We start from the raw sequence: 21,519 nt of genomic DNA, 5'->3' as shown, positions 1-21,519 counted from the left end.
TAAGAGCGGCCTGGCTGTCTGAAAATATTCGTATATCCTTACAAGATATAACGTTTTCTTTGAGCCAGGATAGTGCTCCTTTAATTGCCATTACTTCTGCCTGTAATACACTATATTGATTGGGAAGTCTTTAGGATAGACTGAGATTCAGTTGTTCCGAAAAGATACCACTTCCAACTCCGTGATCGGTCTTTGAACCGTCTGTATAGAAGTGTACAGCATCGTCTTCCAGGGATCTCTCTTCTTCCCAGGAGGATCTTGAAGGTATAGACACATGGAAGCTTTTACCGAATACCATTTTTGGGGTGGTATAGTCTAAGCGAACTGGGATAGATCTGAAACTGTCTAGAATAGTAGTATGTCCAGTATTGTTACTGGTCCATTGATAGGTGGCTCCAAACCTCACACATGAGTTGGCTGCCACCATTTTGGAGAAGATGTCAAGAGGTGTTAGGTTAAAAGCACTTCCAGTGCTGCGGTTGGTGTTGAGCGAAGTGCTCCTGTGAGGTACATACCTGCTACCGCTGGGCTTTGATGAGCTTATTTAGATTTACCATCTTGTCCAGTGCGGTCCACCATACGACAGCTCCGTAAATGAGTCTCATTACCGAAGTGTATGCCAGTGGGTTATTTTTGGTGAGAATCCCCATTTTGATCCTATGGCCTTTTTACAAGTAAAAAGTGCTACATTAGTCTTTTTTACTCTTTCATCAATATTTGCCTTCCAATTTAGTTGTTTGTCTAAAATGAGGCCTAAATATTTAGCTTGGTCGGAAAAGCTTAATCGTGTTCCTTTAATCTTTAAATCTGAGGAATTTTATATCTTCTCGAAAAGAGTATTAATTGTGTTTTATGTGGATTGACGTCCAATCCACATTGCTTAGCCCATTTTGTTAGCCTATTTAAGGCATCTGCTTCCAATGATGTAAGTAGGTCGTTTACTACAATGTTTCATAAAAGAGGCGAAAGGACCTTACCTTGGGGGGTGCCTCGATTCACCGATCTGGTGGTAGTAAAACTTCTCATGATAGAAGTTAGTTAGACTTCCCTTAGAGTAAGCATGTTGAGCTGTGGAAATGAGACATGGTTTTAGGTCTGATGTCTGATGTAAATTTGAATCAATCTTTCCAAGGTTTTAAGAAGAAAGGATGATAGGCTGATTAGTCGTAGATCTTTAGGGTTAACGTGGGAGCGTTTCCCTGCTTTAGGAATGAATACTACTTTTGCCATTCTCCAGGCTTTGGGAATATATCTCAACCTTAAACAGCTTCCAATGGTGGAATGATCATGTCTGAGCATTTTTGTAGTTCGGCCGGAATGATTCCGTTTGGTCCTGGAGATTTATATGGATCAAAGCTGTCTATGGCCCATTGCAGTTTTTCCCGCGTTATTAGATCAACTAAATCGCTTGTAGAAGCTTGAGACTGATGTTAAGTCGTTGAGTATGTTAGAGCTTCCTGGAAAGTGGGTGTCTAATAACAGATTAAGAGATTCTTCATCTGTGATAGTTCACGTGCCTGCTTCTGTCTTTAAAGCACTGGGTATTGTTGGACTTTTTGAGAGTATAAAACATCCATCCTGTTTTCGCCGTTAAAAATGCTTATTGTCTCTTCTTCTTTAAGGGTATTTTTACGAAATACCATAACACGAAGTTCTTTTAAAATGAGACAAACTGCAACAAAATGGAAAACATCTTCCCTGGTATTCATGTTGCAAAGTTCGCAATAGTTGGTAGATCCGTTCGGTGGGGTATAAAATTTAAACTTATTATTTCACTTCTTATTTTGAAGACATTACTGATTTTTTCAACAGAGTAGCAATCAAGAAAGTATGTGTTTTCACTAAGTTAATGGTTTAATTTGAAGTAGTAATTCCTATACAGTGAAGCTCCAGCAAGTTCAGTGTATCTATCATATAAGATTCTACCGAATTTATCTAACAACAAGTTGAATTTCTCTCTTAGATAGGAAGGTTGTTCTTTTGTCTGGATATCTAATTCTACTCTAAGCTCTGATGCGATTTCTATCCACACATTGCAAATACTTCCACCCGTTCGAATAATATTACTCAGTACTATGTTTGGAATTCTAGTTTCTTCCATCTCTAAAACTTTGATAACATAATTAAAATGCAATTCTAGGGTATCCAAAAACATAGGGGGAATACCAGTTTCAATATATAACACATGATTTGGAGTGTTTTTCGGTAAACGGAACATCATATGTTCTGTATCCCCAAACCTGTGCTCCGTTAAGAAGGACTGAAGCTGCGGTTGAACGAAATACTGTTTGTTTTGCACTGTGCGACACGTAATTGTTACTAATGGCCCAACTATAATAGACTTAACCCAAAGTAATCTAATGTCAAAAACCGAACGAAAAGTTATCAGAAGTTATCGTCAAAACAAAAAGTAACCATAATGGATTCAAGCAACTTAAGCAAATTTGACATTTGCTTAAGCTCGAGCTATTTAAATGGCTCTTGCGTGATTGCGCGAAAGTTAGAGAAATTTAACGAAACTGAGCAGAACACCTATTATGGTTAGTGACATATAAGGCTGCGTATTGGTTCCTTCCCTTAAGCTGGCTTAAGCTCGGTTAAGTCTATTATAGTCGGGTCTTAATACAGCGTCCCTAAATCGATGAAATAGCTCGTTTAGCATCTGATAGTTTTTCATCGAGATGTAAACACCTGTTTAACGCCCATTGAAGTTTCAAATTCTTCAGATGTAAGATCTATTTTATTTATTTATTTAGCTTTGAGTTGTTTATGGCTTCCCCAACATCTTGAAGAGTAAAAAGTGGATCCAAGTTTTCATCTAGAAACATAGGAGCCGCATATTTAAATAAAGGAGACAATAAGTGGGTTCTCAGCAGAGGAGCATTTAACGACAGCGAAATAGTGTTTGTGCGTTCATTTATATATTTTATCGCTTTCCTTAACTCAGCTGAAGACCTCGTATTGTTCATCACAATCAAGCTTTCGCGAATTCCTTCCTTCCAAACAAGTTTCGGTAAAAGTCCTAATCGCCATATGTTCTCCTGGTTTACACTTGCAGTAACAGAAATTGTGACTTCCAATGGCATATGATCAGAAAAAATTTCCGCTCTAACTTTAAAGTCTTCCAACAGATGATTCCATTTTCCAGCTATAAAGCAATAATAATAATAAGCTAACAAGATGATCCTCGAATAAATGTAAGCTCTCCCTCTAAAACACGGCAGTCGTACGCATCAGCAAGTTGTATTATTTTTGAGCCTTTACTGTAGCAGACTGAGTCCTTTGGTAGGTAGGTAGAAATGGCGATCTCAAGGCAACCTAGCCGGAGATCCAATTAGCGCTGTAGTGCGCCGTTTTGATACCAAAAACTCGTTTGACCTTCGATTGAAAGGGATATATTTATAGAGAAGCTTCATAGCGGTTATGTTAGAGCCATTTTGTCGCATTGAGAAAAAGATTAGGTCTCAGATAGCTCATCAAGTTCGTGAAAGAATGCTTTTCCAAAGTATTTCATTCTAGTGTTTGCCAAGCAGGACATTTGCAGAGGAAATGGATTATCGTTTCACTTTCTCTTTGGTCACTACAGCTACGGCAAAAGGTGTTGTAAGAGATACCCAACTTCTCTGCATGAACTCCTATAGGCCAATGTCCGGTACAAACCGCAACAATCCTGGCTATGTCTTGCTTTGGCCTGCATAGAAGATCGTTTGTACGGGTTTTATTATAGGTGGGCCATATCTTCCTATACATAATGCAGTTGGGTAAATTGCTCCACCTTCGTTTTGATTCAGTTTGGTAGATAGAAAAGATTTTACCCTTCATAGCACCAAGAGGAATGTTAACCATTTCCGCAAGTGAGCTATGAAGGGCCGATCTTTGCCTGGCTAGCTCGTCAGCCCGTTCATTTCCCACGATACCACTATGGCCCGGAACCCAGATCAGGGTGACCAAATCAAATCAAATGGGGTGGCGCAACAGTCCGTTGTGAACCAGGGCCTAGTGACTTACAACTCTCAACCATTCCTGTGTGCGAGTACTGTTGTCAGGAATGGAAGGGACCTACAATTTAAGGCCGAATCCGAACGGCTAATTTTTGAGAAAGCACTTTTTCATGACAAGAATTACTCTTGAAGGATTTGTCAATTCCTCGCAAGAGGCAGTACCCGCGAAAATTATTTTTTTTAAATTAAGGTGGCACAGGCAGGGATTGAACCCAAGACCCCTTGCATGACAGTCCAACGCACTAATCATCATGCTACGGGTACTACACAGGGTGACACCGAGGTTAATATTCAGGCTCGCAAGCTCATCGCGACATTGCTGGACCAATTTAGATGAGGATAGGGCCGAGCTAATGGCTTTGACAGCTTGCCGACTGTCTGTAAAGATAGCCACATTTCGGTTTTGGTTTGGGTTTTGTTTAAGTATCTTACATGCCTCCCTTATTGAAAGCAGTTCAGCCTGAAAAACGCTAGCAAAGTCAAAAAGCCTAAAGGATTTGGCTACATTTAGGGACTCAGAAAAGATCCCAGAACCAACTCCGCACTCCATCTTTGAGCCGTCAGTAAAGATGGTTGTTTCGAAACCTATCGACACGATGTCATCCTCCCAATCTTCTCTCGATGGGAAAATAAACTTAAAACCCTTACTAAGGTTCAAAGTAGGAGTGCAGTAGTCAGTGTCTACCGATATAATATCTGAGGGGATCAATTTCGTAGTGTTGCTGTGACCATAAGGTTTTGACAACCAGCTGTTTGATTCCTTCAGCCTAATAGCGCTGCAGGAAACTATGTATTTAATAAAAAGGTCGATTGGTAGAATATCCAAAATAACGTTTAAGGCGTCCGTTGGGCAAGTACGCATGGCCCCTGTGGTGCCCACGCAAGCTGTTCTCTGAACCTTCTTTAGCTTATTAATATTATAGGCTTTGCTAAGAGCAGGCTACCATACAATCGAACCATATGTTAAGATTGGACGTACTTCGGCTGTGTACGTTCATAAAATCATCTTCGACTGAAGTCCCCACTTTTTGCCGAAAGTTTTGCTGCAGGCGTAGAAGGCAACACAGGCCTTCTTAACCCGTACTTCGATATTTAGTTTCCAGCTTAGTTTAGGGTCGAGTATAACTCCCAAATATTTTGGACTGGAAGACAATGTTAGGATTTGACCGTTGAATCGAGGTAGCGTGAAGGGCGGTACTTTAGTTTTGGTGGTAAAGAGCAACATGTCAGTTTTACTTTGGTTAACTTCTAGTCCACAACTCGTGGCCCAGCTGCTAACTTTCTTCAAAGCTGACTCCGTGATTTCACTAATCACAGAGGTGTACTTTCCTGACACCAAGAGCACCAAATCATCCGCATAGGCTACCGCCTTCACTCCACATCTCTCTAATTTAACGAGAATTGTATCCATGACCAGCAGCCATAGAAGAGGCGAAAGGACACCACCCTATGGTGTTCCCATACTCACGTGTTTTGTTGCGATTGTATTGCCTAGAGTGGCTCGAATCTTCCTACCACTGAGCATGGAAATAATTCATTCTCGAATGAAGTCTTCTACACCGAACTTAACGAGCGATTCTTCTATGGACCTTCTTTGTCTAGGAAGGTGGCAAGAGTAAATTCTTTATAATGGATTGTTTATTCTACAGTACGCACTACCTCATGGAGGGCAGTCTCCGTAGATTTGCCTTTAAGATAAGCATGCTGAGAGCTTTCGAGAGGTCGTCCAAATAGGATTTCTCTAATATGGTAATCAAGAATGCGCTCCAAGGTTTTAAGCACAAAAGATGTTAAGCTTATTGGTCTGAAATCCTTCGCGGATTCGTGACCTTGCCTACCCACTTTCGGGATAAAAACTACTTTGACCTGTCTCCACGACATGGGCACATGTTTGACAAGGAGACATCCTTTGAAAATTTGTTCCAGCCATGGAGCTGCCACATCATGCAACTTTTGAAGCATAACTGGCAGTATGCCATCCATGCCTGGGGATTAATATGGAGAAAAAGTATTGATGGCCCACAATATATTTTCTCTGGTTATAAAGGAATTGACTTGCTCCACATGAGCTACGTTTAGCTCTGTGGTTTCAAGCGGTTCGGGGTTATCACTCTCGCAACCCGGAATCATCATCATCAAGCATCAGTAGCTCAAGAGATTCGGCTGGAGAGGCTGTCCAGGTCCCATCAGACTCTTTTAGAAATGAAGGATTACAATGTTCCTTCGATAAAAGTTTGCTGAACCTTGCGGATTCCTTTATGTCTTTGATTGATTGACAGTATTCTCTCCAGCCTTGTCCTTTGGCTGATGACAGGGCTTGCTTGTAAATTTAAAGAGAGTCTTTATACGGTTGGTAAAACTTATGTTTGTGGCAGATATTGAAAATTGTCCTCGTTATTTTCCTAAGACTGGACAGTTCTTCATTCCACCAAGAGATGAAGTCCTGAGTCCTTAGATTTACGATTTTTGTTCATTCTCAATCAAACTATTTTAATCTCAAAAAACATTTGTTTTTAGTTTTTTGTGAAAAAGATAAGACTAAAATAAAACATAATCTTACAGCTTCTGATAGCTCATGATCTACTATCGTGATTTGCCGCATCTCAAGTCACCATCATTCGCGGGTTAGAAGTAAGATAGTTAGATAATAAATTAAATGAAATTGTGCAGAAAATAAATAATTCATAGATTATTAAACCAATCAGGTCACATGATAGCAGAGCATCAATAGTTGACGAAGAACTCCCTCAAGGAAGGCTCTCGCAACATAATGAATTAGCATAGCTACAAAATAAATATAACCATATTAATGTTAGGGAAACTCAAGAAAAGAATTTGAAAATTAGCTTTTGGAATATTAATGGAATAAAATATTTGTGTAATTTAGATAACATTGAATTAAATTTAATCCTTAGTTTTGATATTTTATTCTTAAGTGAAACCTGGGTCCTAGATAAGACAAAACAAGCTCCATCTAACATTTTTGAAAGCTATAACATGTTTTACTCGAAAGCAGTCAAAGATAAGTCAAGAGGAAGAGGAAAATGTGGATTGAAAATTCTTGTAAAAAATCCTGCAAAATATGATGTTTTGAGAGAAATTAGTAAAACAAATCTATGGATAATACTAGAGATTGTTTTTAATAGCTTGAAGTACATAATATACTTTGCTTATCTTAGCCCGTCTAGAGAAATGCATGATAACTCATGCTGTGAACGTATACAAGAGGAATTAGAATGCCTACAGAATAATTACCCCGCACGCATACAATTATAATAGGAGCCTTTGAGCCGATAGTCTAGCTGCTAGTGCTCTTAAATGTATTATTTGTAATATATTTTAATATGTTACTGATAAAAATAAATAAATAAATAAATATAATAGGAGACTTAAATGCTCGTTTCGGACTATCGAATCAATTAGACAGTCACATATTGGAAGGCTCAACAACTATCATACACAAGAAAGAGTAGAGACGCAATTATAAAGAGGAGAGGTAAATTACTTGGTGAGATATTTGAAAACGCTGGTCTGTTACTTATAAATGGAAGAAGTAGAAGCGATGCATACGGTGACTTTACATTTGAATCACACCAGGGTAGAAGCACCGTGGACACTGTATGGGTTAATCTAGAAGGGGCGGCAAACATTGATGACTTTGAGGTATCTCAGATCTTGCTACACTCTGATCATATGTGCTGTATCTTAAACTTTCTGTGCCCGTCTGCAACAAGTTTGGATATTACTCCAAATATGTTCTCAACTTGGAAACTAGTTTGGAATACGTCTGCAGCGGAAAACTACATCTCGTCTATGCAAGCCAAAGCTGGAAGTTTACAAATGAATGGATATACAATTGGATACCAACAAATATTCGAAAACATCAAGCATGCTGCAGAAGAATGAGGAATGATGAAACACTATAAGATTTGTACTGCACCATTGTTCCAAAAGAATAAATGGTTCAATAATGATTGCAGATTGCAAAAACGAGAAATGAAGCAGAAAATGGGAAGTTATCGAAAAGACCCTAATAACATAAACAAAAGATCAGAGTACATCTCCAGCAGGAAATTATACGTATCAACCATGAACTCCGCTAAAAAGCAATCCAATAAGGACCTAACACAACAACTTCAAAACACAAAAACAGCAAAGATTTTTGGAGAGCAATCAAAAGCATCCAACCGAACTCTATTGCTCGAAACCATATTACGAAGGAAGTTTGGGACGATTACCTCCAGGATATGTATAGTGGCAATGAGGTAGTGTATAGACTTTTTGCCGATACGTATCATCCATTTCTTGATAGAGACATAAGCATGGACGAGCTTAAAACAGTTATATTTGGGCTGCGCAATAATAAACCCGCGGGTCCGGATAGGATTGTAAACGAGTTCATTAAGCATCTACCAAACCTATGGTGTGAATATTTACTTTCTTTCTTTCAAAGCCTGTTCGATAACGAAGAAAGAAACCTATCAGGCATTTTTAGAGCAGACATTACAATGATATTTAAAAAAGGTGATAAATCTCTACCAACGAACTATCGACCTATAGCGATCGAAAATGCTTTGATGAAAGTTTGCACCCAAATCCTATCAAACAGGCTTCAAGACTGGGCAGAAGAAGAGCAACTAATTCCTGAATTCCAGAACGGTTTCAGGAAAGGACGAAGTTGTGCTGATAACCTCTTTATCCTAAGTGCAATCACAGATATTTCTCTTGCAAAAAACAAAAGGAAGTTTTTTTGTAGTCTTTGTTGACCTTAAAGGAGCATTCGATAGTGTGAATCACGATAAGCTATGGACCCACCTTAGATTCATTGGAGCAAGTGGGAAAATAATACATGCATTTCAAAACATACATGTGAAAACCAAAATTGCTATTAAGACAACAAGTGGCCTAACATAAGAAGCGAATGTCACAAAGGGTGTTCTGCAGGGTGATCCATCAAGTGCCCTCCTATTTAACTTAAATATAAATGATTTGGATGAATTCTTAAGAATCGAGGGCCTTACAGGAATAGACATTTCGGAAACAACAAATGTTATCCTGATAGCATATGCCGAAAAATCGTAAATAGTAAACTTTGCAAAAAGAAAAATATCATCATGCCCGGAAAGATTTGCATATAAAGAAGACTCAATTGAAGTTGTAGATAGCTTTGAATATCTGGGAATAACCTTGAGTCGAACTGGATCTTGGAATGAAACCATGAATGTCTTCAAAACCAAGGCAAGAGCAGCAGCAGCAGTTACCAAAAAAGCTATGAGGAGCCCTTACATGGAAAACTGGGAAGGAAGAATCAAAGTTTATAATTCAACAGTTAAATCGACTTTATCATACTGTGTGGAGATATGGGGTCTGGAAGCTGGAGACAAAATTAAAGTTATTCAAACTTCAGTTTTAAAGAAGTTGCTTGGTCTAGCTAAAAACACACAAAGCAATGTGGTTCGCTTAGAAACTGGTACACTTCCATTAGATTACGAGATAGCGAAAAGATCTTTGCATTTCTGGGAAAAACTGTTGAATGCCTCTGATGAGCGCCTAATTAAAAAGTGTTACAACGAAATCTTGAGAACCCATAACAACTCCCAACGACCAAACTAGGCAACAAAATTTAAGGCCTCCTTAATGAGTAATTTTATGGATATATGGGAACAGCAAAACTTATTACCTGTTCGTCAATACTTTGTAAGCATCCTTGAAGACCAGAAGAGAAGCATTATAAATGAAGATTTCAGGAAGGCTTCTAACTCAACTTCTTGCTGCTATTATGCTCCTTATTTAGCGAACATACAAGAACCAGAATATAAACCGGCTCCGTACCTGAATTCATCCTGCAAACCATACGTGCATAAAGTCTTAGCGCAAATTAGGTGCGCGAACAGATATGCCCACAGAATAATTTTACACGGTGATAGACATATATTTGACCCAATGAACATTTGCACATTGTGTAATACATATGAAGATGATACAATTGAACACTTCCTTTTAGGATGCCCAATTTTTAATGCAGTTAGAAACCACTTCCTATCCCCTATGAACTTAACTGACATGAATAGTATAATGAAAGTTGAAGATCAAAACGTTACACTGAATATATATAAATATGTTAGAAACTCGCTTAACTTAAGAGCTTTTATCCTTAACGAATGATAAATCCAGGTTTCAGGTTAAGTAATAAAAGTAATTATTTTTTTATTTTCTTTATAATTGTTGCTTCATATCTTACCTTATTGTTCTGTTAGATGAATTAAAATTATATTGCACTATCTTATGAAATAATGTAATATTTACATATTGCCAATCAATTTGTAAAAGCTAAGCTTATAAACAAATAAATATATCTATCTATCTATCTAGATTATTAAAGTTCAGCTCTCAGTTAAATGAAAAAACATGATCGATTGTCAGATACTAGAAACTTGCCTAACTGTCAAGTCCCTTATGTCGTCTGAACCTGCCCATTGGCTTTAAGGCTTTTTCGGACATTCAGATAGAATTTGAGAAACACTTTCGATTCACTTGATTGTTTCATTTAATCAACCTTTGATTGTGCTTACTTTTATCAATATTCTGTTTTTGACATAAGATAAAGATCATCCAGCTAAAGACATAGGCCTCAAGAGTACCTACTTTATCCTACCAAAAAGAATGGATAGAACTGTCCTACCAAAATGTTTACAATGACAATGAATGTTAGAGGAATTTCTTAAATCTTTCTAATTGAACTCTTGCCACGACAAAGTGCTTAATAAATTAGGCTGTCAAATTCCCCCCGTCATTCCTGCCACTCAACAAGTCGCGCCCAGGAGTGGTTTCGCAAGTCAATATTCCCTGATTCATTTCAAGCTATTGCGCCCTTTGGTGAGCTCTATAATGTCTTCAAATACACATGAAAATAAAACAAACCAACGACTTTGAACTAAAGGTAATAATTTCTTTAATGATGATTCATTCATTTTCATTAGAATACAAAATAAAATATTATTAAACTTGCAATGCTGGACGTTGTTCCTTTGCTTGCAATTTGTCATTTGTGATTGCATATCCCGTGCCACCCTATAAAACAATAAAACAAAATATGACACCACCTTCGAGCCTTTCTATTTGTTTAAGGAATTCTTACCCTTTGCAATGGAATTATATCTTTTTCCTTAAGCTTCTGACTAGTCAGTGGGTGAATCATGTCCTTTTTGATTAATTTCTCTACACACTCCATTGTGACCACGTCACCTCTGAAAGTTGAAAAAATGTCATTATTTTATTGCCAAACAATGGAATCGAGATGGAACCTTACGTTGGTCTCAAAACAGCACAGGGAACAGCATTATTTAGGACATCCCTGGTAACCGGGCACATATAGCGATTCTCTTTGGCAACAAGAGCTGTTTTATCCTTTTCATCGACCAGAGTGAATTTAACATTGATCAAGTCTTTAGCTTTCAAAGGTTGCATCGAGACAGGGCAATAGATTGTTGGATCTGGTTTCTTAGCTTTGGCCAAACCAGCATTGGGACATTGTGATGGAATCCAGAAACTTGGCAATTTGCTTTCGTGTCCATTTGACATGTTCGAGATGGAAGAGGATGAAGCCGATGTACTTGCTACCGCAGCAACATCTTCACGCGCTGGAGTCGATACTGGCTTGGAGGAATTGATGAAATTATCAATGCACGATTGTTGTTTCTTGGACATTTCCTGTGAAACTTCTAATTCTTCGGATTTCTTTAGCTTCTCGTATTCTTTCATTTTGCGGCTGTATTCGTTCTTCTTGGTTATGATGTACTGAAGAATTGCCTCCTTATCAAAGAGGTATCCATCTTTTGTGACCACAGGATTCCGACAAGGTTGCAAAGTCAGAGAACAACAATCGAAACTTTTTACTGAATCTTTGCCAATGCGTTGACTGTTTGTTCCGTAGCCAGATTCTTGAGCGTCTTTTTTCTTCTCGTTATAAGTGTAGACAGCTCCGGCTGTGCAATTTCTTGCATGGCGAGTCATTTTTTAATCGAATTTTGTACTTTTTTGTTTGTAACAGAAAACAGTTTATAAACAGAAAACAAATTTGTAATTATTTTTATTTAGAAAGCAGACAATTTTATAGATGGCAGTGACAGTGACAGATGTCAAACCTTACATACAATCTACATGGGCAAAGTTCTTTTTTTCGCTCTGCTACAAACAGTATTCTGCTGATTGTAATAGATTAGTCTTTATTTATCGATATCGATAAAACATGGTGATTATGAGTAAAGTCTTTAATTTAAAGTGTTTTAACTTAAATAAAATGGATTATTTTTCCATTCGAAAAACATTTTCCACTGGAATTAAAAAGGTAATATTGTGACTGACGTGTAATCATTTTTGTTAAATATGCTTTATAAACTTTCTCATAAGTAATCGTTATCGAAAAAATGAACTTTAAAAGCTTATTTGATTCCTCTCACTCCCCTTCAAATTGTGTGAAAATTGGCAAATTTATCAATCATTTCATTGTTGTTTTTATTTTGAACTTACAATTCAAGTGTTTTGCATCTATTTTGTTGTTTATTATCGTAGGTAGGTAGTGTGTTTAAGATTCTTTAAAATTATTAAAATTCATTATATTATTTATGTATTTTTATTTTGATCTGCAAATGATGCACAAAATTAGATATTTCGAATATGTTTTCATTTCTGAAAAGCCATTTTTTAGTCTTTATTCATTATTCATATCATGTACGGAGGCGTAACAAGATAAGGAGCTTAGTTTATATTGTTTGGGGCGACTTTCCATTACCGCAGCACGAATTTCCTTCTGATTTTTTTTTCACAGTTAGGTAGGGGTCTCAATAGAACATGTTTTAAATATTAGGGCGACGAAAAAACTTTAAGTCATAAAAAAAATATTTTCTTTTTCGGACTTAACCCTACTTTTTTGTATTGCATTTTTTGAGCCTAAAACAAGTTTTTTTTTAATTGATAGCATGGCGTACTAACAGCTAGGTATGTAAGGGGGGGCATGCTGCCCCCCTGCAACCCCCCTGCTTGGGGTCACTATAGGATTTGGGGTGGGTGCGAGTTTGGGTATATGCAAAGTACTTTTCCATTTGAGCACTAAAATAAAAGAAATTACCAAGAAAAAAAAACAAGTATGGCAACACTGAACAAAAAACAGGGAAGAAATGTCAAAATCAACCATTTTTGAGTGTTTTGTATGGAAAAAAGTGAACTTTAAAAATTAATTAAAAATAGAAATAAATGTTTCCTCGCTCTAAAATTGCTATAGTTATTATTTATTTGCACATATCTATCGAATAAAAAAAACAGCGAGTCGAAATTCATGCTGCGGTAATGGAAAGTTGAGCCTATTGTTTTCCTGATAACATTCTTTTAACCAATAATTAATTACTCAGTTTAGAAATAAAACAATTAAATAAACATAATTTTGCTTCGATTAGTATGAGCAATGTCAATTTCCGATTTACGAGTACGACGAATAACAGGAGATAAGTTAAACGTCAAATCAGTGGATTTAAAAGCTTTTTGAAAAGGTGTGTTTGTAAAGCGTAATTAAGAACCCCTGCTGACACGTTTGTTTATAAAATCGAACACGACGTTGGTCGTTAACTTAATTTTGAATCAATCAATGAATGAATGAATATTTTGTAAGAATATAAATGGGAAAATCAAAACTATTTAAGCTAAGTTCACTACGCTTCTACCTTGATATGTATACAGTTTGTTTGTATCAATATTATGACACAATGGGGCTTATTCATAGATGTTTGCTTAACTCTTGCTAAATTGTTATTAATCAAGCCCAGAGTTTAGGCTATTCATTAATAAATATAAACCTAAGTTTAGGGCTTAACTTGTGGTTTAACTATAAACATAGCAATTACTGTGTTTGGGTTGTTATTATCGCAGCCAAATGTCGTATCTGATTTTTATTTGTGAATTGAAAAGCTGAAAAAGTAAATTATATCAAATAAAAATGTCGATTGATGCCGCAATTGAAGAAGAGCAGTTTGAGTTATTTGGTGATTTGGAAAAGAAAACATATACAAAACAAGGTTCCATCCATTTGAATTAAGCGACAAGGATTTTTACGAATGATATCGTTTGGATAAAGAAACAGTAACATTTTTTGATTTGATAAATGACAGCACAAAATAACAAGTTTGAAAATATAACAGTATTTTTTTTCTTTGACCTGTCATTTGAATGTAATTGTAGTACAATACAACCTTAACCTGGAGTTTTACTAAAAAAACATCTGGAAAAGTGACTATGAATAAGAACTTTGTTTATTAAAACAACAAGCCTTAAACTATAGATAAAAAATCACGACTTTAGTGATTCTTTATGAATACGCCCTAATGTGTTTTTTTTTAGCTAAATCCTCAAAGCATTCAGAAATATGAAACAAATATAAATAGTAACCATTTTTACTGCTTTAAAAAATTCCTATTTTCACAACGTATTTAATATTTGTAATAATTTTAAACTAATTTAAAGTTTTACAAATGAAATTTGAAAATCAAACTTAGTCAATTAGTAATTTTTTTGAAATGAAATAAAGCAAATTAATTCATTTTGTATTACATTCTGTCCTAGGCTGCATTTTTTTTGCGTTATTTATGATTTGAAACAATTTTCATCTGTCAGTTTGATAAATGTTGTTCGTGTCATGTTTATTTTAATTTTATTTTTAAAGTAGAAATATTTAAAAAAAAAAATGATAAATTCATATTTCAGTTGGAAAGCAATTTCGTAACGAACCTACGAATGTATACACCTTATGTCTTTTTCATTTGATGTGTAAAAATATAGTTTAATGTTAAAGCTATTTTTAGCAATGTACTTAGAAGATTTACCTAATTTTAAACGATTTTAACAACTTACTATCTCTTAATAATTTGATAAAGTTAAAATCACGGAATTGCTTCTTTAACTCTTAGCAATTTGCTTAACTCACATGACATCGGTGTAATGGATGGAATGGTCCAGTCAACAGTTAGTCTGCTATTACACGATGCCTCACGACTCACATGAGTGCGAAAAAGAAAGCAGATGTGAGAAAATGTGATGTAACAAAAAGTCCGATGAGTCTGGGGCAAATTTTTAATAGACTCACTTTGACGTTTCTTTTTTTTCATATTCGTTTTATGCTGTTCTTTTTTATTCGATTTTCTTGTTGCTCGGATAAACAACATCCGATTTTGTTTGAAAACCAAAGAAGGGTGATAATTTCAACAGCTTAATACATTTTCGGAATCCATTTCCAAAATCCTATTGATTTCGTTTTATAAATTTTACTCAACTTCAAAAAATATCGAAAAATTAATGCCAACGAGAAGGAGCATTCAAGACAAAAGAAACAATAATTGTCAAATTTGAGGTGTGGGGAATAGCGCTTGCCTCTCCGAATACAAATTTATAAAGAAAGTTAAAAGTGAGTCGTGAGTCAATGTGTAATAGGGGACTTACGAATTCCAATAAATAGGTCCGTTTAAGTGTTTTTTTTTTTTTATTTTCTCGAACTATTTTTAATACATGTTTGGATGATCGTTTTTTAATAAAAGATTAAAACGTAATTAACAGTTTACTTTTTAACAAAACGAAAAGGTTTAACATTTTGAATAGTGTCCGACCGAAGCTTCGGCTTTGGTTCGACCAAAAAAACTACATTCAGCCATTTTAGGCCGAAGTTTTGGGCGAAGCCGAAGAATCTGTTTATTGTATCGAGCATCGTAACAGGCGCCGAAAAAAATTAAATTTTTGAATTGGTATTTCAAAACACTTATGAGTTATTGATTCGCCACCTTTTGCGAATCGTATTTGTATCCAATTGGAAAGGAGAATTCTTGACTTTTTTCAACCTTAGGCTTCGGCTTCGGCCGAAGATTTTCTTTCGGCCTAATAATTTGGCTTCGGCTGAAAATCGACCATCGGTCGGACACTAATTTTGAAGTTAGGAATTCCAATTAATGGGTCCGTTTAAACGATTTTTTTTATTCTCTCGAACTATCACTTAGGAATTGTAACTAATAGGTCCGTTTATTCGTATTTTTTATTTTATCAAACTGTCACTTTTTAGACATGTTAAGATGCTCGTTTTTTAATTAAAGATTAAAAGGTAATTAACAATTTACTTTTTAACAAAACAAAAAGTCTTCAAGTTTTGGTTTCCCTTAGTAAATTGCGAAATATTTGTCGACTGGTCGACAAAATTAGGTTTTTTTCTGTTGCACAAATAAAAGAATAATTTTCAAGGAATTAATATGTCTTAAATTCAATTCTCACCTTAAATTTTTTTTATCACAAGGTTTTTAAAATATGCCCCTTTTAAAAATTGCGAAAATCAAACCAAAATCAACCAAAAACGGTGTTTTTAAGTTAAAACTCAAAATATCTCTTAACAATAAGTTTTATGATAATTTTGAAAAGTACAAATTCTTTTTATGCAAAATTGGTTTAGCGTTTCATTAAAATTTTTGTAAGACACGTGAAATCTAACATCTTTTTAAGTTTTTCTGAATATTATATAAAATATTCTAAATATTTTAACTGAATATAAAAGAAAAGGATTATAGAATAAGGAAACCATCTAGGATTTTATTGAAATAAAGGTTCTTGATAAAGTTAGATACCCTAAAGAAGGGTTATATACAGTGTCGAACAAAAGTCTTGGAACCCGTGTGGGTATTCTTGAAAAATCAGTTGTGTAAATGATATAAAGACACAATTTTCAATTTATGTTTTGATTTATTCAAGTTTAATTTTTTTTAAAAAATTAACACAAGAAAAACAGAAAAATATTCTTCAAGGACCTCAAAAAAGTTAAAATAAAAGTATTAGTTCCTAACAACAATAGTGCAAAAGTCCCTAGAAGGACAAAAGAATTTAATTCGGTTTCGGATGTTTTATGTTAAGAATATAATTACCTAATACTTTGTGGGAAAACCTTTGAGCCTAATAACCTCTTTTAAACGATTTGACATAGAGTTCACAAGTTTTCGCGTGACATCTGACCCTATTAATTGCCATTCTGATACCGGGAGCTTTTTAAGGTGGGTTTTGCTCGTTATATTGTGTTTTCGATGTCGTTTCTCTAAGACATCCCATAAATGTTCGATTGGGTTAAGATTTTGGGGGGGGGGGGGGGCGATGTAACTAGCATGTGGGTATTGTTGTAGGAGAACCACAACTTTACATTTGTAGCCGTATGCTTGGGATCGTTATCCTGTTGGAAGTGATATGTGTCAACGATCCCAAGTTTCTCTGCACTTTGTTGTAAGTTTTGTTTTAAGATGTTCAAATAAACTTCCTTATTCATAATTCCATCAATTATTGTCAAATTCCCGACACCACTGGATGACATACACCCCTATACCATTACACCACCGTCACCGTGTTTCACATTTCTAATTATGTTTTTAGGATTCAAGGCTTCGCCTCGTTTTTTCCACACTCTAATCCTCCCATCTGAGCCAAAAATGTAGAATTTCGACACATCGGAGAATATTACGTTGTCCCAAAATTAATTTCATTTATTTTTATAATCCTTTGCAAAGTCCAGTCTTTTCTTTTTATTTATTTCACTTACGAACGGCTTTTTACGAGGTGTGCACGACTTAAACCCAGATCCCTGGAGCGATCTTGCAACTGTCCACGGAGAAACTGTTTTATTTAAACTAATCTGTATATCGGTAGCAATCTTTGGAGCACTTTTGAATGGATCTTTTTTTATTATACTCTCGATTTTTCCTTCATATCTTTCTGTAAACTTGTGCGGACGACCAGACCTGACTTTATTTTCGATTCGGTTTTCTTTATTGTAACGGTTAATCACATTTTGTATGGTAGATTTGGGTTGTCCAACTATTTTATTAATATCCGCATAACTTTAACCTTGCTCATGGCAATAAATAATAATTTGACGCTCAGTTACCGTTAATTCTTTTCTAAACATCGCTTATTTGGTTTTAAAAAACAAAATGTCTTTAACCTTAACCTGCACGACCGATCGCTTTGTACTGATTGACACACACATGTCATATTACAAGCTTCATGTAAAAAAAAAACAAAGTCAACAGGACCGTTACAAATTTAAACATTTAAAACTAGTAAAGTGCAAAAGTACCTAGACTTTTGCACTACTTTTTTCATAGATTTCAAGGTTTTATTATTTTTTACTAGAAAATAGAATTTGTTTTTGAATTTTTTCTATTGGTAAAACAAAGAATAAGGTTTTATCATAATAAATAACTTGATGCATAAAAATTAAGTCCTTAAGTTTTCTTTTCTTTCAAAGCTTTTAATGACATGGCACTTTGAGTAACATGACTTATGCTCGACACTACGTGTTTTTTTCGAATTTCAAAAAGTCATATCTCAAAAACCTGACGTGATACATTATTTGAAATCCAATTTGAATTAAGGCCACCAAAACCCATTGAAAAAGTCGATCACTGAAACTAGTGATGACGAGGGAGACGGAATTAAATGTTTATTTTGACATATGTTTGGTTTGTAGTAATGTGTGGGTCATACTACTGCTGTATGACAAAATTCTGTATTAAATAAAGTGCACGTCTGGGTAGCACGAACCTGCTCCTGTATTCGAAAACTCTGTGTAGCATTTAAATTTAAATGCTATATTATTAATCCACAAAATCTTGATTAATTAATTTTTTTTTCGAAAATCGTTGTAGCGATTTTTTTAAAACAATTTGTTCTTAAAAATATTTTTAGTTTTGAAGTACTTATTTTATGCTAAGAAGGTAAAGGTTCTAAAGTCGACTTAAGTGGTTTTAGCTGTTTATAAATTTTTTTTATATAAATTATGCCTATAAACAGTTTTTCTTTTTAATTCTCGTTGATAAATCTTTTAAAACATGAAAGCTATGACCTTTTATAAAATAGCTTCAGTTTGTTTTGTAGAATTTTGAAAAAAGGTAAAACAACTTAAGTAGATATTTTGGTAAAATATCTTAATTTGTTTTTTTTTTTTTCGATATTAACCAAAAAAGTAAAATCGCTTATATCAACGTAAGATATTTTATCATAAAAGTTTTCTTGCATTTACATTTTTTTAAGCTGTCTTACCATTTTTAATAATAAATAAAAAGAAAAAGAATAAAATTACAATAACGGTTTAACCAGCAAATATCTCAAAGTTTTGATAAATCAATTCATTTTTTACAAACTTGTTTTCATTTTTGTTTAGGTTTTTAATTTTTTGTAAAAAAAACTGTCAATCCGATTTTTCTCAAAATGTCACTGGATGTTGACAACAATATTTTTTAAAAAAATAAAATTAGTTTTAATACAATGTCTCAAAGTTTAGAAAAGTTATTTGAGTCGAACATCAATTTTTACTTACTTTTATTAATTTTTTTCTTTAGGTTTCAATTTTTTGTAAAAAAAATTGTCAATTCGATTTTTCCCAAAATTTTACTGAATGTTGAAAACAATATTTCACATAAGACAATATTAGTTTAAAGTAAATATTTCAAAGTTTTGAAAAGATATTTCTGTCGAAAATCAATTTTTACCATTTTTTGGTAAATTTACTTTCAAGTTTTTATTTTTTTTTTAAAAAACTCAATTCGGTTTTACTCAAAATTATTCTTTTTGGTTCATGAGATATTTAGGGGTAACCAAAATGTTCACCCTTTTTTTAAACTGCTATGGTAAAAAAAACCACCCACGTAATTATCTTGAGATCCCTTTCTGCATCTTTCTGCTGCATAATAAAATTTATTTGAAGTCGATATCTCTTCTGGTTCCTGAGGTATGGATGACGACCTTGAAACGTCGAGAAAAGTCAAATTTTCAATTCGACAAATCGGACCCATTACAATAACTTCCTATTGGAAGTTGAAAAACAATGACTTTTTAGATCATCAAAAAATATTAAGACAGTTTAAGATCTTCTTCAGAAGAAAAATGATGAAAAATAAAATCGGATCATTAGTTCTTGAAAATATTTCAGAACAAAATAACGGTTCTATAGGGGCTACACTTCTAGAGCAATACAAACATATCTTTCCTTATTAAAGACAGTGAAGTTAAGAAAAACAAATTCAGGGACAATTTAATAGAAATCTGTCGGTTTGTTTTTGAGAATATTCGAATTTTTGATTTTTGTCTAAAAAATATTGTATGAGGACCACTGTAATTTCAAGTCTTAAAAAAAAGAAAAAATGCCTAATATGAATCATACCTTCGTAATCATTACGTTTGATTAAAATCTCGAGTTCTAATTTTTTTAACGAATGCAATGCTTGCCACTTAGTTCCCATATGTTGCAAGTAAAAAATATGACAAAACCGAAAAATTGCTTCTATTTAAATCTCATTTTCTATTTATCTCATTTTCTTTTTAGACAATGGAACTTCCCGAAGTTGACGGCGACCACTTCAACTATTTTGGTTATGGAAGTAATCTCTTGGCCGCACGAATTCATATCGAGAACGAATCAGCAGTTCGTAAGGCAGTTGGCAAACTAAAGGACTACCGACTTGATTTTAATACCTACACTAAAAGATGGAACGGAGCTCCAGCCACAATTGTACCAACAAACAATTCTGTTGTTTATGGTGCCATTTGGTCAATTGATTTGAAAGACCTCCCAGATCTTGACAGGTAACAAGCAGCGTTCATATATAAAACACTCCTACAAAAAGTCTTTTAATTCAATAGACAAGAAGGTGTCCATAGTAACATCTATTTCAACATAAGTGTCCCAGTTGAAACTGCCAATGGAACCATCATGTGTAGGGCATACTTACTAACCCAACAACCTACAACTATTTTACATGAAGGCGAAGAAGTACCCTTCGAAAGACAACCATCGAAAACCTATTTGAAAACTTTGGTCAAAGGAGCCATCGAAACAGGAATCCCAGAAACTTACCTCAATTGGATGAAAAAGATAAAACACAATGGCAATCTCGTGGATTCATTTGAAAAGCAACTTGAGCTGGAATCAGTTGAACTTTCATCTTAGCTTAATCTACAACCTGCTACGAGTATTTTTGATAAAACCTTTTCGTATTGGTGCATGTTTTATGAGTTTTGTAAACTTAAATTTGAATATATCGGCAAAAGTTTTGAAATACCAATTAAAATGTAATTTACTGAATTATTTTTAACAAACGAAAAAGTTTATTCCCTCTGCGCAGATAATTTTTCAGGGAAGAATTTTGTACAAAGAATTTTATGCATAGAAAATTATATCCAACAATTAAGGTTCTTTGAAAGGAGCTAGCTAAAGTAAATTGAGTGATGCTGCAAAAGTTTTGAAAGGAGTTGAAAGTCTTGAAGTAGTTTAGCTTCGTTGCAGCAATGAAATTCAAATTAGATGGACTTTCAAGGAGCGTTGCACATTATTTGCTTTTCATATTTTCCTTAGGATTACAACAACAACGAAACGAACTTAAAAATTTTCATATATAAATGTTTTTTAGATTGATTTGCATTTGGGATAAAATAAGTTAAATAATTTGTCTGTTTT

The 21,519-nt window shown here is 34.6% G+C and overlaps 2 protein-coding genes across 5 annotated transcripts in view; one reads left to right on the top strand and one right to left on the bottom strand.

Moving 5' to 3' along the window:
• Nucleotides 1–21,138, top strand: part of LOC129938600 (gamma-glutamylcyclotransferase) — a 44,275-nt gene extending 23,137 nt beyond the window's left edge. The window contains exons 1-3 of one of the 4 annotated variants that reach the window (XM_056046260.1): nucleotides 12,217–12,348; nucleotides 20,389–20,648; nucleotides 20,706–21,138. In XM_056046260.1, the coding sequence (XP_055902235.1) occupies nucleotides 12,250–12,348; nucleotides 20,389–20,648; nucleotides 20,706–21,012 (666 nt within the window). In that variant the 5' untranslated portion in view covers nucleotides 12,217–12,249 and the 3' untranslated portion in view covers nucleotides 21,013–21,138. Of the gene's footprint in view, nucleotides 1–12,216; nucleotides 12,349–12,412; nucleotides 12,573–20,388; nucleotides 20,649–20,705 lie in introns of those variants that run through there. The other 3 variants (XM_056046258.1, XM_056046261.1, XM_056046259.1) reach the window with 3 other exon arrangements.
• LOC129938598 (nitric oxide synthase-interacting protein homolog) lies at nucleotides 10,927–12,119 on the bottom strand. Its single transcript, XM_056046257.1, has 3 exons — nucleotides 11,311–12,119; nucleotides 11,140–11,248; nucleotides 10,927–11,072 (listed from the first exon to the last, which is right to left on the bottom strand). Exons 1-3 carry the CDS (start codon nucleotides 12,012–12,014, stop codon nucleotides 11,001–11,003), a joined length of 885 nt encoding a protein of 294 aa, XP_055902232.1. The 5' UTR covers nucleotides 12,015–12,119; the 3' UTR covers nucleotides 10,927–11,000.
• Nucleotides 21,139–21,519: the final 381 nt, after the last annotated feature.

Source organism: Eupeodes corollae, chromosome 1 (genome assembly GCF_945859685.1).
Source record: "Eupeodes corollae chromosome 1, idEupCoro1.1, whole genome shotgun sequence".
Lineage (NCBI taxonomy): Eukaryota > Metazoa > Arthropoda > Insecta > Diptera > Syrphidae > Eupeodes > Eupeodes corollae.
The sequence above is the reverse complement of the archived record's forward strand: the minus strand, read 5'-3'. Positions and strand labels throughout refer to the sequence as shown.

What these genes read in the sequence shown, in the direction of transcription:
- LOC129938598 (XM_056046257.1), bottom strand. Translation starts at nt 12,014, where the DNA reads ATGACTCGCCATGCAAGAAATTGCACAGCCGGAGCTGTCTACACTTAT. An exon ending in TGTGCTGTTTTGAGACCAAC is followed by an intron (nt 11,249 to 11,310) that starts GTAAGGTTCCAT and finishes TTCAACTTTCAG; the next exon opens with AGGTGACGTGGTCACAATGG. An exon ending in ATATAATTCCATTGCAAAGG is followed by an intron (nt 11,073 to 11,139) that starts GTAAGAATTCCT and finishes ATTGTTTTATAG; the next exon opens with GGTGGCACGGGATATGCAAT.